The 17,967-nt window shown below is 43.1% G+C and overlaps 2 protein-coding genes across 2 annotated transcripts; both read right to left on the bottom strand.

Moving 5' to 3' along the window:
• Positions 1 to 3,290: 3,290 nt before the first annotated feature.
• Positions 3,291 to 4,962, bottom strand: gadd45ga (growth arrest and DNA-damage-inducible, gamma a). The gene is made up of 4 exons (XM_033618927.2): positions 4,807 to 4,962; positions 4,593 to 4,694; positions 4,273 to 4,483; positions 3,291 to 4,105 (listed from the first exon to the last, which is right to left on the bottom strand). The coding sequence occupies exons 1-4, from the start codon at positions 4,932 to 4,934 to the stop codon at positions 3,992 to 3,994; spliced, it is 555 nt and encodes a 184-aa protein (XP_033474818.1). The 5' UTR covers positions 4,935 to 4,962; the 3' UTR covers positions 3,291 to 3,991.
• A 4,304-nt stretch (positions 4,963 to 9,266) lies between these two features.
• On the bottom strand, positions 9,267 to 16,901 carry creb3l3l (cAMP responsive element binding protein 3-like 3 like). Its single transcript, XM_033618490.2, has 10 exons — positions 16,763 to 16,901; positions 14,599 to 14,739; positions 14,087 to 14,480; positions 13,752 to 13,849; positions 13,456 to 13,548; positions 12,979 to 13,085; positions 11,791 to 11,859; positions 11,617 to 11,701; positions 11,410 to 11,503; positions 9,267 to 10,885 (listed from the first exon to the last, which is right to left on the bottom strand). The coding sequence occupies exons 2-10, from the start codon at positions 14,737 to 14,739 to the stop codon at positions 10,491 to 10,493; spliced, it is 1,476 nt and encodes a 491-aa protein (XP_033474381.1). The 5' UTR covers positions 16,763 to 16,901; the 3' UTR covers positions 9,267 to 10,490.
• Between the last annotated feature and the right edge of the window lie 1,066 nt (positions 16,902 to 17,967).

Genomic DNA, 17,967 nt, shown 5'->3' on the forward strand with positions numbered 1-17,967 from the left:
TGCCACTCTCATAACCTGGATCCAGCACCAAGTCTTGTTGTCACTGGGTGGTTGCCAGGTAACCATCACATCCTCCAGGAAGTCCCTGCATTCAGCTAATAAATAGTCCTGCACATAATCCCTTTGAGCACAGCCAGACAGGCTGTTTCCTGGCTTTTATGCTAAGATAAGCTAACTGACTGCAGGCTTCAGCTTCATATTGACAGACATGAGAGTGGTACCAATCCTTTAATCCAACTCTCTGCAAGAGATTGAGTAAGCGTAAATCCTGAATTGTCGAACAGTTTGTTTCAAGTGGAAACAGGCAACTTTTCACGCCCCTGGCATTTCCAAGTGGTAGTGTTGGCGCTGCTGTTGCAAAGACAACAGGATCGGCCTGGCAACTACCAACAACACGGGACCAACTGTATTTGGTTTTCCACAGTTACTTTGGTTGTTCCACCGTCCTGCAAAGAACATACACTGATACTCTTTGGTAACTGGGGATAGCTACCGATAGCTACAGAGGACAACAGCAGTGCTATCCTCTCACTGTTTTGGTTGCATGATGATTGCTCTTCCTATGCGTTGTAAATCAAGCCCTCATTTTCCTGGAAGATCGTATCCATTGGCAGACAGAGTTGCATAATGAAAGCAAGGCTTATATGGAATCAGTCTAATCGTCATTATTATTCTGTTGCCATCACACTGTGCAATCAACATGCAAAACACGTGTAAATTCCCACTTTATGAAGGTTGTTCTGAGTTGAATACCCTTTAATCATCTAAGTAAAAGTGACTGTAGCAGGCCGAGATCCATCAGGGATAAACAGAATATTTTGTCTGGGGATATGTCCCATGTGAAAGAGAGGAAACTCGTTATCTGCACTTCATATAGGAGGAAAAAGAAAACAGTCTGGGGGTAGCATTCATGAGCAAACTGCAGCTTGATGTTTACCATCTTTCTGTGCCACAGTTGAAAACACTAATGTTTCTAAGTCAGAGCACACATCTGTCTGGTCTCGCTCCCCTCCCTCTCAGTGTATCGTAGCTCTAGATCTCTGGCTCAGACCTCGTGCAGACAGTCGGGCTGCCTCGACAGTCTGGAGTGTTGCTTCAGGCTTTGGCACCACAGCCAGCGCAGGGAGAAGATGTTTATTAACTCCATATAAATAGCAGCAGCAGCGGCAGAGGAATGGAACCTTTTACAGTAGCCTGAGTTTTTTTTTGTTCCGTGCTGGCCCACATACACCTGTCGCCAAAAGGACTACAGCACAAAAAATAGGCGTGTTGTTGTTTTTTTAATCTTGCATGAGGCTTGCATGTGTTGCCGCTATAGAAATGAGGGTTGAGATAGCCGATAATGCAGGCTTCAGTGATGCAGATGTGGAGAAATTAGGTTTTATGGAGCACAAAGACCAATCTGATCTATCACTAAGTTCATCAATATAACATTTATCCAAAGTAGGTCAAGGATTTAGTTGACAGTACTCTTTAATTTTAACTACCATGCACTTAGCCAACGCTACTCTGTTTACTCTGAGCACATAATAAAACAGTCAACATTTATATTCTTGAGAAAATGGGTCTTATCTGGGGCATTAAATATTGCTTTATTCCAAATATAGGTCAAGATTAGACACGATTGCCACCGCTATTGTTGCTGGTGGTCCTTTTTCTCCATGGCAACTGAAAAGGCTGCCTGAAGAACACTGACTTGCATAGACAAAAATCCCTGAACATTTTGGGTGCTTTTGGAAACATGTGCTCGTTAAATAAAAAAAAAAAAAACAACTCAGTCCTCTGTTGTTTAGTGTAGGAATATTTTTAAATGTGTCCCAGCCTTCCCAGTGAGTTGGCTGGGACTTTTGATGGTAATTTTCATAAGATGTTCTGTTTCAACTTTCACTCAGACAAAGGCTTCAGGTTTGATCATAGCGGAGTCTATAGTGTGGCAACCGCAGACTATTAGTCATGACAAGCCACACTAGTGTTCATATCAGTCTCTCATATGACTGTTATTTCAAATGTAGTTACAGTTTTGACAGCGCATGTAGGAAAATGACTAGTTTTGTAAGCATGTTATAGTAATTTACTTAAGTCTCCCGTGTGCCTACTCCTGCAGATATTAATGCACATGGAAAGCCCCTTTATTTCTTCTCTGCAGCTTGTTTTTTTGTAACCCTGTCTAAGTTAAGCTTCCTCTGTTCTAAGAATGCTGAGCAATTACCTGAGATCAGTCTCAGCAGAGAAGGACTGCCTCATTTGCTTATGTGAGTGCTGTGTGTGTGTGTTTCTGAGCATGTATGTGTGTGTCTGTGTCAACGTGCACATACAGGTGTCTGCCCATGCTTGTGCACATTTGTGTGCCCATGCGTGCACACATGCAAGGTATGACCAGCGGTTGGCTGGAGTCCGAGGGGCTGCCAAGAAAACGCGAGGAAGTTCCTCTGAAGTCTGCTGAGTCTTTGATGTGGGCCTCTCTTTACTGTCAGCCTCAGCTCAGAGCCGACCACAACACTCACACACTTCCCCTTACCTGCCCCTGGTGATCTCACTGCCCCTCATTCTGCTACAGCTCAGCTCCGATTCCTGTATATTTTCTGGTGTGTGAATGCATGTTTCTGTACATGCACGTGTCTACAGGAATATTAAACTTTCCCCACGTGTGTTGCCGAATGGTTTGCATGGATTTGGTGAGGTGTTGCAGGATTTATTAACCACAACTTTTGTGCATGAAAACCAAGTGTATGCAACACTGTAGATTTCCTAACAGTGCATATCTGATATGTAAGGTTCAGCACTCTACAGTAGAGCAAAGGTGAGCTATTAACACCACACAGTCTCAGTTTTCCACTTGGATGCACAGAACTACATCTAAGCACACTACCCACTGACACACAGACCTCTCTAGCCTCGGCTGCCTGTGCACAAGAAACAAAAGAAAGCTCTCTCCTGCAGGCCCCCCAGCCTTGGCCTTGTTTCTGGCTGCAGCGATTGTGCAAGCTGTCGCGTAAGGCAGCTGGTCTGTGAGCAGTATATAAGGTCAGCGCCTGGAAAAAGAGCTTGTGTCACAAGCGTCATCATGTTGTAACTACTCTTATCTCTCCAATGAATCTCGCAGCCACAAAATTTTCTGTCAGCCACCCACATTTTTACTCTTCACTTCTCTTTTACTGGGTAAATGATGTCCTGCAACACTTCCTGATGCTTTTATATCTGTGCAATCTGCTGTAAACTCCCACGCTCTGCTGCATCTTAGCTACATTAGGGTTTAATGCAAAGGAGAAATGACATTTCTGACAAGAGAGTGTGATTTCAAATATTTATTCACAAAACATTAGAAAGTAGTACAATTCAATCAATATTGCATTTTTCTCTGCATATTTCAAAGCAGAAATAGTCCGTGATAGAGTGTCACAGGTTCAGATGCAGCTCGAATCAGGATTTGCAAGCAAAGTCTCTGCTTACTCCAAGAACTTCCTGATGGCTGCACTGGAAAAGAAAAGTAAAAGTCCATTCAGACATGTTCAGATACCCTCTCTTGACCAGCATCTTCCTCTTTGCCCTCTCTTGAGATTCACTCCAGCCTTTGCACTTTCATAAGTCCATTTCTTGCAAAGTCTCTGTGACCTCCTCTGCTCAGTTCCCCATTGCCTTTATATCTAGGGCAGCAACTGGGTCGCCACTTCTCATCTATTCATGCACTCTGCAGTACATTCCAAATCCTTCTCAGTGTCCATCAGGCTCTCTGTCCACTCCACATCCACCTGACCCCAGTCCACACTCGACTTCTGCACTTGACCCCTTCCTCGGGGTAATCCAGAACCAACGTGCTGACCCAGAATGCACTGGAAGGTTGTGCTCTTGCAGGGGGGTTACAGCCACAGCCTCTTAATCCAGACATGTGAGGCAGAAAGGCTTGACACCCCCATAACTGAGGCTCAGCTCCTTACTTTCTTTTCATCATCTTCATCATCATCATGTGAAGCATTGTTAGTGGAATGTCACTTCAGCGCTCTGGGAGTGTGATGGTGGGCACCCAGTCGTACACGCTGCGGCTCTCCTCACAGAACAGGCTCAGCTTGTCCAGAGCGGGGTCTTTCCATGGGTTTGCACTGGGGCTCTGGAATATAAAAAGGAGAAACATATTTAGAGTCAGAACACCATAAACAGACTTGCAGTAACTTGGCAGCGTGTGCGCAGTGTTCAGACAGAGGCGTGATGCATGCATGATTCACTGGCTGCCAGCTCCTCACTGACTGACTGAGTGGGTGCTCCCGGTGAACGTACCGTGACAAGAATGCAGTGCGCGTCCTTGGGCTCGCCGGTCTCATCTGCGCTCACGAGGTCGGCCAGGCGCTCGATGTCATTAACGCGCACCACGTTGATGTCGTTGTCGAAGCAGAAAGCCTGGATGAGGGTGAAGTGGATCTGGAGAGCGATGTCGCACTCGTACTCCTCATCGGTGGCGAGGACGCAGAATGCCACGCTGTCTGGGTCACTGTGGGACAGACAAGAGCGCTGGTTAGAGCACATTCTTTCATGCGTATGCGTAAAATCCAGAATAAATGGAAACTGTTGTTAAAAATACCACGAATTGCAATACTTACACATTCATGACTTTAGCAGATTCATAAACTCCAACTGTCAGGTAGTCCTGCTTCTTAGCAGCGACCAGCAGCTCCTCCAGGGCTGCGCCTGCACTTTGCATCCTTGACAAAGAAACACACACATCATCAGCACACTGGGCATATTTGGCTAAACAGGTATACAGCATTTAAATAAAAGATTATAAAACGTTGTATCCGTGCGTAAAACACTCACCTATCTGCGTTTTCCATTGTGTTCTCTTGTCCGCTGATCTCTTCCAGAGTCATAGTTATAATCCAAAGCGCGATCGGGCTCTTGCAGTAAGCAGAAAAAGGGCTGTGTGTGTCTCTGAGTAGTCTCATGCGTTATTCTGAGCTCGGAACAGGCTGTGGGTGGATTTATAGCAGCTCAGCATAGTTTCTCGGCAAGGGGCGGTCTTTTCCGCTCCTGCCTCCTACCATTGGCTCGGAGCAGCCGGGGTGAGGAAAGCAAAAGTCCCCGGGCAGTAACTCGGAGCTTGTTGACAACCCCACGTGGGGGCAAGATTACAACCTTTCAAGAAATTTCCCCCCCTCCACCCACCCACCACCGATTCCTGCTTGCCTTGTCAACATCCAGCATCACCACAGTGAGCAAGAAAAACTTAAAGTCCTGTTTACGGTGGACTTTCAGAGTCATTGTAGACTGTAACCTATGACACAGTAAAGCTTGAACCCATTGGCTTCAACTGAATATCACATAGTAAATAATAATCTGGGGTGTTTATGACTTGAATTGATCATGCAAACATATAAATGAGGTGCTTTCTGAAGAATAAACACAATGTTATTTTTAATAATGCGATTATTTGGAGGTTGTTTACAACTCCATCACTGAATACCCGGAACCTGCCCTGTGGTTCTCGGTTATATAAATGTTATCCACCAACTCTGCTTTTCCATGACATGTTACAAGGCAGATCCATGTCCGGCCATCCCAGAGGTGATAATGTAACCGAATATTCAGATTAGTCACTGGAAAGCTAGTGAGTAAAACATGAGTGGAATCGGTGGTGAAATGAATATATCCCATGATAAGCTCTGGAACAATCTATTAAGGACTGGACTTCCCCAGCTTGGGGAATCACTGCTGCGTTATATATAGCTCATCCGAACTTTCCCTGAAGTCTAGCCTTGCCCTCAATAAACAGGTTGTTGATGGCGCACCTGCAGGCGCATGCAACAGGTTACCCAACGCACTGCTGCTGCTGTTCTGTGTGTTTACAGTCGACACTACTAAGACTTGCAAGCCTGTCCTGACCCAAATAGATGTCTTGATGGTGTGTTTGGAGGTGTGACCAAAAACAGCTTGTGGCCGGCACACGCCACTTTTTGTTCTCCATGTTGAAAAGGGAGCTTTAATTGCCGGGCTGACTTGACGCGTGTCCTGGAGACTTTGTGGCACAACAATACGCACGTCCTCCACCTGCCCCCCGGTCCTTTCATGAGGCTGGGGGATGTGTATGTGTGTGCGTGCGTCTTTACGTGAGCCCCACACTCTTTATTACCCTACTCCATTCAGTGCCCCGCGGCAGATGCCCGACAGATGCGCGTGCCCCCCCCCCCCTCCTGCAGCGCCACCTGCCGAGACCAGGACAGTTTATCTTATCAGTGGGTCTGCATGTTTGCATTCAACATGATTGGCTTTATAGACAGATGCAGATGGCTGTGCATGTTTACACAGTGGCCTTAACTTTAAAATTAACTAGTATGATATAAGCAGAGTAGCCTACATAACAGGCATTAATGCCACACAACAGGAGTCTAAGTGCCGCAGCATGGTCTGATTACAGGAACATTTCACTCTGAATGTTGTTTTCTTCACGACTTTCCTGATAAATGATGACTCAAATAATAAACCACGCTGACATTTACTCAAATGCAACTAAAGATGCCTGACCTTTAACCTAATCTACACCATCTATGGAGCTGCTCAACACAACTCAGTGTCACAAATCCGGGCTGACACCGCCACCTGCTGGTCATTCAGCGAGTGATCTTTCCTCCTCTCACTACACAACTAGTCTCAACATGTTGAATAAGCTCATGAGTCATGCTTCCAACATTGTGACTCAGCAGCAGCCAGTCCCTTGTAACCCGTGTTGTTACTCCCCGACAGCTGAGGTTACTTGTAAAGTCAGACAAATATTGTTTGCCAGGCAGGGAGCATGACTACAGGGGGAAATGGAGGTAGGAAGAATTAGGATACATAAATAGAAAGAGTGAGTGAAGTTTGTGAGAAAAAAAAGCAACAAAGTCTTTGAAAAAACAGTTTGAATTCACAGGAGCTGAATACCTGCCCTGCCTTGAATATCTTAAAATGACCTTCTATTATCCATACAGGTCACATAAAATGTAATTTATGTGTGTCAAAAACAAGGCACTCTGCTTGTCGGATAAACAACATTACATAAATCTGTCTTGTATCCCAAAGCTGTTGGAATTTTATGGCTTTTACAGTCCTGAGTGCAGTAAGCAGTTGAGCTAAGAGGATGGGGGGAAATCCTGGGCTGGCTGTGAAAATCCCAGCAGAGCTTAAATTAGAAACAGTCTTCCCACATGACTTCGAGTAAGATGCCTAACTTCAAAAAACTCTAATGGTCAGAGGCTGTGGCAAACAGTTCCAGACTGTGGTTGTACTTCCGGTAGCTCTAATTCGTCTTTGAAGATATCACAAAAATGCCACTGCAGGACTGTTAGAGGAGAGTTTTGTGGATAACGAAAACTTACGGAAGCTGAGAAGAGCATTTTAAGCAAATTTATAAAGGTGTATAGAGATAACCTCTCAGGTAAATCCTGTTAACCAGGGGTATCAAACTCATTTTAGTTCATGAGCCACATAAAGACCAAATTCTTCTCAAGTTGGCCAGATCAGTAAAACCACACAATAACTTATAAATGATACTACCTACACATTTACCCTTTCTTTTGTTGTAAAGAAGAGCATGTACATTCTGAAAATACCCATTTACAACCAGATGATAAACAGCCTGAGATATCTTAAAAAAAATAGGTGCAATTTTAACAATTCATTCTCCATAAGCGCTTGTCCTGTTGGGGGTCGCAGGGAGCTTGAGCCTATCCCAGCTGACATTGGATGAGAGGTGGGGTGCACCCTGGACAGGTCACCAGACTATCACAGAGCTGACACATAGAGACAGACAACCATTCACACTCACATTCACACCTACGGCCAATTACGAGTCACCAATTAACCTGCATGTCTTTGGATTGTGGGAGGAAGCCAGAGTACCCAGAGAAAACCCACAGTGACATGGGGAGAACATGCAAACTCCATACAGAAGGGCTCCCCCACCCTGGGTTCGAACCAAAATCCCTCTTGCAGTGAGGCGACAATGCTAACCACTGCACCACCGTGCCGCCTTATACTCAGGCTGTATCATTACATGTGCATTTGTACATATATTTCCACCCCTGTGTAGAAATGATGACATCAACACACCAAACTAGAGTGGAAGCTACTGAAGCTGCTGATTTAATATGACCACAGTGGGTTACTAACTGTTTAACTTGCTCCTGAAGCCTGGCACATCTTAGCCTTCACAAGTGCATTAATATTGGGTGTGCACAGTCATCCAGAGGGCCTGATTTGACCCTTAGGTGGGCCAGTTCTGGCCCCCAGGCCGTATGTTTGACATGTGTATCCACACTAATGTCTAGCCTACTGGTTGCCAACCTGGGGGTCCCGACCCCCCCTAAGGGTCACCTAGGGGGGTCACTAGTCTAAGGGGTGTAAGAAAACCTATCTAAATACAGAAATGAATAAATTCAGTGGGCCTATATCTCAGCATTTCATCCAGTTCTGTGAGGTAAAGTAAATGAAATTGTTATTTTTAGTTTATATTGTTATTCAAATATTAAGATCTCACAGGATAAGGGCATAGTGAGGACATGCAATGTTTACAGAGCCTTCACTCTCTGCTTAACAGGTTTGTCCTGCCTTGGAAAAGTACACAATTTCTCAAAAAAAAGAAGAAGAAAGAGAGTATAAAATGTTCTTCCAAATATCAGGAAAAGTCATCTCTGATGCAATATTTGGAATCACCCGTTTTACACAAACTTTTTTTTTTCAAGCTGGCATCAGTCTGATTTAATGGTGACACACATATTGAGACTTGCACTGATGACGACTTTATAATGATGATTTCATACCTAATATCTATAATTATGATTTTTGTCTAGTCGTTTTATTAACTTGTATTGTTTATTACAGCGCTGTTTGATTTAACGATCTATGGATACATTGCTGCTTGTTTTTTTTTTAAAATTGTGTCTTGTAAGGTGTGTCTTGAGTGCGTTAAATGGTGCCTATGAATAAAATGCACTATTATTATTGCATCCACTATTTGGGTAATTGGTTGTGTTGCATTGTTACTGTTATACATTAAATATAACAAGACATATCCATAAAATATGTCACTTAGTCAGGGGGTGTCAGTTTACTCAGTGATGGAAAAGGGGTCCCTTAAGGATAAAAGTTTGGGAGCCACTGCTCTAGCAAACTGTGTCTCCTTTGTAACATTTAATTTTTGCATGTTTTGCATACTCAACAGCTTCCTCAAGTCAAAAAATAAGGTTCACGGTAGACAGGTATCCTTCTATTCCTTCGTCAGTAACAGAGACAATTCTTAGTCATTCTGATATATAAAAAGTTTATTATTATAGATGTCCAGACATGTCTTATACATAAAGAGTTCCAATGTACAGCAGAGCTACAATCATTTAAGCATATTTACAGTTCATTCTCGGACTATGTCAAATGTCAGTGCATTTGTTCAACATGATCAACACTTAAAATCTCATTGACTGTCGATTATAACAAAAAGCAGTTCCAATACCATTTTGATTCCATGTATTACTGATAGTAACATAAAAAGTACACAAATAAAATGACAAAAATGCCTCACTGACAAAACAGGTCATTACATTTTTGAGTATATTTTACTGCAACACCGTTTACTGAGCGAATACATCAAACCCCCTTTACTCTGTGCACGCACGTGCTAACGTATTTCAGACATGTTTAGAAAGGTAAGAACTGTCCCATGAAGTTGAAAAAGAGGAGACTGTGGGGGTAAACTGGGGTTGGCTGACAAAGACAAAGTCAAGGGATCAGTGTCTTGCTTATATTTTGACGTTTTTTTTCCTCGCTTTACTGTACAACATAAAAACGAAGCATTCAAAAAATTAAAATTAAAAGAAGCATGGATACCCTTGTTACAAGGGAAATACTAACAAACTTTACAAGTCTTCTAAATGGCCAAATGTCCTGCAATGGCTTAAGCATTACGATGGTCTAACAACCACTTTGATCAAGCTTTATGAGAATCAAGCAGCCTATGTTCTACTATACAATGGATGTTTCTGGCTAATTTGGAGTGCACACTGGCAGACTAATTATTTTCACAATAATTTAATACAGGAGAGTCATTTGTGATCAAACAGACGAGTCAAACAAAGCTCCCCCTTGAATTTAGTGATAAATAACAATGCCATCAAGTAATACTTCTCTTGAAGTAATCTACTGCCAGATTATTAAAAGTTTTCCTGCAGTGTTGCCGACAAATTTGAAAATTTTAGTCAAAGTCAAGTAGTTCGCACTGCTGAAATGTGGAAATCTCTCTGCGGTTCTTTTTGCCCACTGGAGCAATAAAAACAAAAAAGAACAAAGTGCAAATAAAGTCACAGTAGTACATGAGAAGGCTGTTAGAGGGGAAAAGTAGAGACAGACAGACTGATCCTATAGCTCCATAATTACTGTTATGTTCCTTTGATCCCTTTTTAAGTTTAAGCTTCCCTCTGGTACCTAAAATATGAATATGGCTCCCTCTGCTGGTTATATTGATCAACAGCTCCCTACTACATCTCATCTGAGCGATGTTGTTGTAATATGACAGACGGGGGATTTCGGTCTATCCAGTTATCCTTGGATCCTGTGACTTCGTACGCAACAGCAGCTTCTATGGATGCTTCCTGTAAGGCTCCGACTCCACCCGCCGGCCCCGGTTTCATCTCTGCCACCTGAACCGGACTGGGGAAGTCTGCCGAGGAGTTGCTGTTGACACCTGTTTCCGAGTCGGGCTGCTCCACCCTTTGGAAGTCTGGGGTGTGATTCTTCTGACCGCCGGAGAAGATGGCTTTGACGTTCTCCACTTCTGCTTGGGGCACTAGGAGAAGCTCCTCTTCTTCGGGCTCAAGGTAGCCTATGGCGTCTGTGCTTTCTGGTGGCAGCGAGCGCAAGGTCCGGGAGATGACTGCAAAAAAAAAAAAGCAAAGACTTTCATGAAATCCCACGCCATTTTTACACAGAGATCCCACCATAGTGCCGCAACGCAGACTCTTAAATATACTTGGTTTGCTTTTTTTTAAACAGAACCACACAACAGCAGCATAAAGCCTTCCCCAGTGTGGCGGTGATTGTCAGAACATCACACCCCTGCCAACTCACACTTTTTCCACATACGTTAACTTGGCTCTGTTGCTCTGCACTGTTACTACCACCAGCTTAAAGGTAATGCAACTCTGCCCCCTCTTCCTGTGTTCCTACCGTTTATACAAAAAGGCGAGGCACGATAACAACACAATGTTCCCGTCTTGAGCAGGCAGTGTAAAAAGGGCTTCAAAACATCACTACACTGGTGAGCGGTCAAAGAAACTATTCCCTTGATAATCTACCAGGGAGAAGTGGTGCAGTCTGCTAGTGCACACTGTGCATCCAAGAAATTCTTGGTATCAAAATAGCATGTCAAGAAAGGTTTTTCATTTTGAGGTAACTTACTGGAGGAGGGAGTGTAGAGTTCTTTCTGTTCTTTGTTTCCGCCAAATGGGTTGACTGACGGGAAGATGATGAGACAGAAAGACAGCAGGAACACCTGGAGGGCAAAGCCAAGGAGAGAGTGAGAAAAAAAGCACTGCAGCATGACAAAGAACGAGACACTTATTACGGAACATTAATCAGGAGAGAAAGAGGAGTCAACAAATTTACCATGACACAAGTGCTGGTTGTGCTGGCCTTCATGGTCGACATCTTCACCATAGACTGTAGCTTCCTCAGTTGTTCTATCAAGGAGCTGTAAGAGCAAAGAGGACACAGTCAAAACAATTTCTAGATACATGTTATTACTTATTAATGCAGAGGCAATATCTCAAGAGTGCTTACATGTTCTGTTTCTGAAGCAATTGGACTTTCTTCTGTAGTTCCAGGTTGTGTGCAGTACAGATGGCAACCCTGTGGTAGACAGTGACTCAGTGATTAGTATATTTATCCGAGCAGACTTAGAGTATATGATCAATGCTAAGACTATTGACTGTCAATTGACCTTTCGCTAAGCCCCACTCCTTTGTGATGGCCCAACAAGCTGTCACAGTAAGCATGGAGCCCACACTGTAACTAACTGCACTCCCTGAAGAAATATTATCATATTTTTGGAGAAATGAAAGAGTGATTCCAGAGAGAAGCAGACAGAGGGGTCTACAGTCTGTGTTTGAAGGATATATCCAGGATGTCAAACTGACTCAGCAGCAACAACAGGTTAAAAAGACAAAGATAGTTAGAAGCTAAAGATGAACTATAGGCTACAGATCACAGTGTAAAAGTGAACCACCACATCACTGCTGATCGCCACACAAGACAATGAATATAAAGGGAAACTTTGCAGATATTGAACCAGCTGTGTAGGGCAGGGATCTCCAGGGGAAGTGAAACAATGGTCATCTGCGCACAGTGCGATGACACATAGCTGGTTGAATATCAGCAAAGTTTCCCTGCTTCCCTTCACTGGTTCCTGTACAGCAGGGTCGGTCTTTGTTTCACTGTTATAATCATTAAAAAGCAAAAGCAGCATGTGTATACATTCAGTAGGCTATATCTTCAGTAGCTAGCTAGCTAACCCTACACTTATCAGAGTTTGATTTTGGTTTTGGAACAGGGAAGAAACGTATATCTTTTTCCAACCTCTCCAGGTAAGGAGTATCATTAATACACGACGTGCCCCAGGCACAACATTTAGCTCCAAGTCCACAAAACCAGCCTGAAAATGAAGGAAATCTGAAACTGTGGGACCCTGATCTGAGCCAGTGTGGTGCTACATCATGATTGGCCAGTCTGGGTCCTGGGGCGGGACTTAGTGAAGGGTCAATTCATCAATTCATCATTAATCATCAGTTAGCTGATCAACAGACAATGAAGTGGCAACTATGTGGCAGAAATGCAAAACACGACCCAGCTCCAACTTTTTATATCACTCTTATCGTAAGAACAGATGCAAAAATTCTTGTATCTATGTTAAAGTATTTAATAGAGATAATTCATTTCTCATTTATAGTCATTTTACACCCTTCATCTCACCTGTTTTCCAGTCCATCAACATAAACCTTCTTCTTCTTGCGGCTCTCCTGAGCAGACTGCTTGTTGCGGATCTTCCTCCTGACCCTCTTCAAGGTCCTCTCCTCGGCCTGTTACACAGAGAGGAGGCTTTCACCACAATGCTGACATGACAGATGCCGGCGTGTACATAACAGCCTTGAGCAGCTGTGCCGCAGACAAACAAAAAATCCATTTTTAAATAAAAAAATAATAATCATAACAAGATACAACACCAAAAATATTCACATATGGCCGATAAAAAAAGATAAGTTTGTTTTTATTGTATGATCATTGCTACAAAAATGAACAACAATATTATTCTGATGCATCAGCAGCATGTTGTCTGATTATGCTCGTTATTATACAAACATTTACAACATTTGGCAGATGTTCTTATCCAGAGCTGTTCACAAGCTGCCAGTCAGCTCAAGTAAATAAACATTTCCCGGCATAAATTACCTTTGTGAGAGGCATGTGTGTGGGAATAGTCACTCCCTCTTTTCCCAAAAGTCGCTTCTCCTCCTCAGTGAGCACAATCTCTTTAAACTGGAACTAAAGGGAGAAAAGACAAAGATTTTTATCGACTGTTCAAGATGGTACCACAGTTGTGGTGTGCAACTTGCACAACTTGCAAAGAAACAGCTCGCCAATCATGTCACAAACATGAGTCAGGTATACCAAACTCAAACTTTCAGTCTTCGTCATGCAAGCTTTAAAAAAAAATCAGAATTGAGGAAATAGTGGAAAAAACTGACCTGGTCTGTTTTGCTGGCCTGTGTTGAGTCTTCAATTGCCAAAGTGCAGGGCAGCTCGTCTGTGATGTCCTCCTCCATTGCCTCACTCACCAAATCGTCTGACACAAGAGAAATATATTTGACATAAAGTTAATCTGCCATACTGATCAGCGAAGTGCCCCCATGATTATGTATGCAGCAACCCTCACACAGGACGTTCACTTAATCCATGTGTTTTGTGGGGATTTAAGAGGCTATCAGGCAGCTGAGTGACAAAGCTATAAAATATTCAAGTACCTAAAACTATAGGACTCACAAGTGACATCAGAATCACAGAGCTCTTGGACTTAACATACCCAGATCAATGAAGACATCTGTATCTGGCTTCTCTGCCCTCACACTCTGCAGGACATCCATTTCCCTGCCACCGCTCTGCAGCAGAGAGTAGCTGTGATCCGCCTGGACTGTTAAGACCTCCAGGCTCTCTGTCTGCGGGTCTCCAAAGGCCAGGGCGGGGTCCGAATGCACCGGGCTGGGCTGGGAGTAGCTGGGACTGGGCACGACGTCACTATCGCTGCCCTGGGGACTCGGGCATCCCAGAGGGTTGTTGTTTCCAACTCCAGTGCTGCTGTCGTCAGATATGCCGCTGTCGCTGCCCAAGGGAGAGTGAGAGGGACAGATAGCACCCATGTTGTCCTCTTCCTCTAACAAGCTGGACAAAAAGTCCTCTGTATCCATTCCTGTCAGCATCTGAGAGAAAAAAGTGCTGCATTAGCTTTTTACCAAGACTACATAGGGTTTAAAAATACAGTCTTGGACAGCAGTCCTCCCCTAAAGTTATATTTCTTTTCTGTGAATGAAGTCTTACATCTTGCTCCGATAGCCAGGATTCAATGAGCCCATTCTCATCTGGGAAGAGAGGCTCAGTGCATCCATCCTCTCCGCCGTGGAACAGCAGGCCTAACAGGTCTGTTCCGTCCATGTCTGGAAGGTCGTCACTGACTGACATCTGTAACGACACAGCAGCATATAGATCACTCCGTTTGCATTAAATGTAATATTTGTTAAAGGCATGCTTTGCAGGATTGTCAGTTACTCTTTGTAAACATGCTCGGAGGGGAAAGTGAAAGTAATAGCAAAAGCATTTTGCCTCGCTATATTTTGCTGGTTTGGGGGGTTTTTTGTTGGGATTTTTTTTTATAAAGCCCTGAGCTCAGCTGAGTTCTCTGGGGCGACACCAATAAATGTCCCAAACACAGAAAATAAAAAGAAAATAAGAAAATACAGCACCACATGCTTCTAGTGGGTCATAAGTGATGATTGAGAGGGGTTACTTCTGTATGAGTCTATACATTGGTTTTTAGGTTCCTGCATTGCTTCTTTAACCAAGTCATTTATGTTCATATCATAAGAGAATGGTAACACAGGTATTAAGTCAAACTACACACTGTCTGGGATGCTGGGTCACATAGGGCTGCAACTAACAATTATCTTCATTGTTGATTAATAGGTCAATTACTTTAATTAATCTATCCGTTGTGTCTATAAGAAGTCAGAAAATGGCCAAAAATGTTGATCAGTGTTTCCCAAAGCTCAAGATGATGTCCTCAAATGTCTTATTTTATCCACAACCCAAAAATATACAGTTTGCTGTCACAGAGGAGTATAGAAACCTGAAAATATTCTCATATAAGAAGCTGGAATCAGATCATTTTTGACTTTTTTTTTCTCCCTTAAAATAACTCAAACTGATCCATTGATTATAAAATTAATGGACAATTAACTTAATATATGACAACTAAATAGTTCTACAGAAAAAAGTTGATTAACCAATTAAAAGAAAAACAATTGTTTTATAAAGACAGTTACCTGGGAAAAAAAAAACTATTTGCTTATGCTTTTCTCTCATCGTGTCACTTTGACTTATTATTCGGACAAAATAGTCAATTTAAATGCTCTGGGAAGTTGTGATTAAACTAAGAAACAAGACGATCGATACTGAAAATACTTGCTAGCTGCAGCCCTGCAGATAAGTGATGCATTTTCCTGAACTAATCTGACAGATCTAGCTGACTGCCTCTACTTTCTCGACTACCACACAATTGCTTATCAGAGATCTTTCACACACCTCAGTTATGTCTCAAAGTCCCATAAGTCATATATATAAATCATTACATTTTGTTCATTATCACTCTGCTGAAGAATTTGAGATATTATTACCTTGACACTTGAGTCACACGACAACAGAAAGGTATATTAAATGGAGCGATGGCCCACTAAGCTCCCACTTTACTGTAAGCATCTGGTTTTACCCACACACTGAGCTCCATGTGCAGCCTGCAGGTGCATGCGCATGCTGTTTTGACTGCAAGTTGTTTAAAGACTTCAGCAGCCACAATATTTAGGGAGGGATCTTAAGTATGACAGATGATACTTCCGTGTCACTGAGTCAATAACACGTATACTTAAGAGCAATGTCAACATCTTATCATATTGCATCATTGCTGAGATCCCATCATGACCTCATCGTATACAGAGCCCCGCCCCCCCCACGCCTTTGTCACGAGATGTGAATACAATATCAAGTGTCAAAACAAATAAGACGCATTGCCTTTAGTGAATTCAAATAAAGGAGGATTTCTACGCAACAGTGCTAGTAGAGATTAAAATAAAATGAATGTGAGTGCAGTCCGGCTGCATGGGGTCTTTGTTGTCCAGCAGAATAAGAGCATTGTCTTGCAGCATAGCCGTTTCACACAAGCCACACATGAAATGACCTAGTTAACGTAGCAGTGAACACATGAGCAATTACAATAATGCGCTTGTGGTTTTAAAGAGCATAAAAAGCGACTGCATTATAAACTGCAATGGCAGAAAGAAGGACATGTCTGAGGCTAACATCGATTAGCCGGCCGGTGTGTTAGCTTAATATTCCTGTCATTATCTTTATCACTCAGAGGGCGTGGTCCCTCGTGACATTAAATACAAGGAAAAACTTTAAAAATAGTAAATGTCGACACTTGTTTTCTTACCGTTTGATGGCCGTAAACAAAATACCATTCGAGTGAGGTCGTCCGGGTGTCTCTGTGTTTCTCCACTCAGCGTTTCTTCACTGCTACAGTCCACCGTCACAGCGCTTCTTCCTGAAACCACCTTCCAACAAGGCAGAAATTGCGTCATCACGTAAAGGCGGACGTTGGTACGTACGCTTCTGGTTGGAAAAGAAGGAAACGTGGTCGTGGTGCTTCTGGGAAATGTAGTCGATCAACTGTGTCTTGTTTTCTACATATAGACCGTTTCAAACTGGACAACATAAACATTCTAAATGGGTCCCTTTGTATTTCCTGTTTGAATGTATGTTAATGCAGAAGCTGACAGGAAGTAAACAGGGACCAAAGTTGTTGCCCTAGCAACAGAATAGCAATGAAACAGTCCATACATAAGTGGCAGCTACCCTGGAAATCCAGAGTTCTCGCGAGAGCACAATTTGAATTTGCTATCAGTAATGATGCTCATTCTATGCCCATGAAACCGAGCTGCACCAATCACATTCGTGCGCATGCGCGTGGGGGTGGGGCGGGGGACGGGGCCATCAATGTTACAAATGACATCACATTACGAATCTGAAAAATTCAGAAATACCCCTCATTCCTGACACAGAGACAGGTCTCTCCCGTGCGGGAGGAAAGGATTGAAGGATTTACCTGCTGCCATATCAGCATTAACAAGATGTCTCAGGATAAGGTCCACGCTCATCAGTGTTGTCCTGAGGTGGAAACATCACATTGCCGCTACCTGTCAGAGATTGAAAATTTCAGAGAGCTAGAGAGGGAGAAACTGATCCTGCTGGACAAACTGAAAAATGCACAGATGCAAATTTGTAGTATGCAAAGCAGGATAACATGCCAAAACTTAGACTTAGATAATCAACAGACCGAGACTGATGATCTGCGGGCAGAAGTTCATTGCTTGCAGCAAAAAGAGAAAAGCCTGACAGCAGAACTTAAACCTGCAAGAGCAGAAATTGAAAGTCAGTTGTTAGAAAGGCGTGAATTTCAGAGTCACATACAAGAACTGGAGGAAGTCATTAAGGATAAAAATGTGGTCATTCAGCAGCTGACCCATTTTAAATCTGAGTTAGAGCTGATGACAGAGGAGCTTTTCCTCCAGATAGGAGACTTAAAAAAGACAATCATCAACCTTAGTAACCTGCAATACATGAGGCAGGAGGAAGAGA

The sequence above is a fragment of the Epinephelus lanceolatus genome, chromosome 9, assembly GCF_041903045.1.
Source record: "Epinephelus lanceolatus isolate andai-2023 chromosome 9, ASM4190304v1, whole genome shotgun sequence".
Classification (NCBI taxonomy): domain Eukaryota; kingdom Metazoa; phylum Chordata; class Actinopteri; order Perciformes; family Serranidae; genus Epinephelus; species Epinephelus lanceolatus.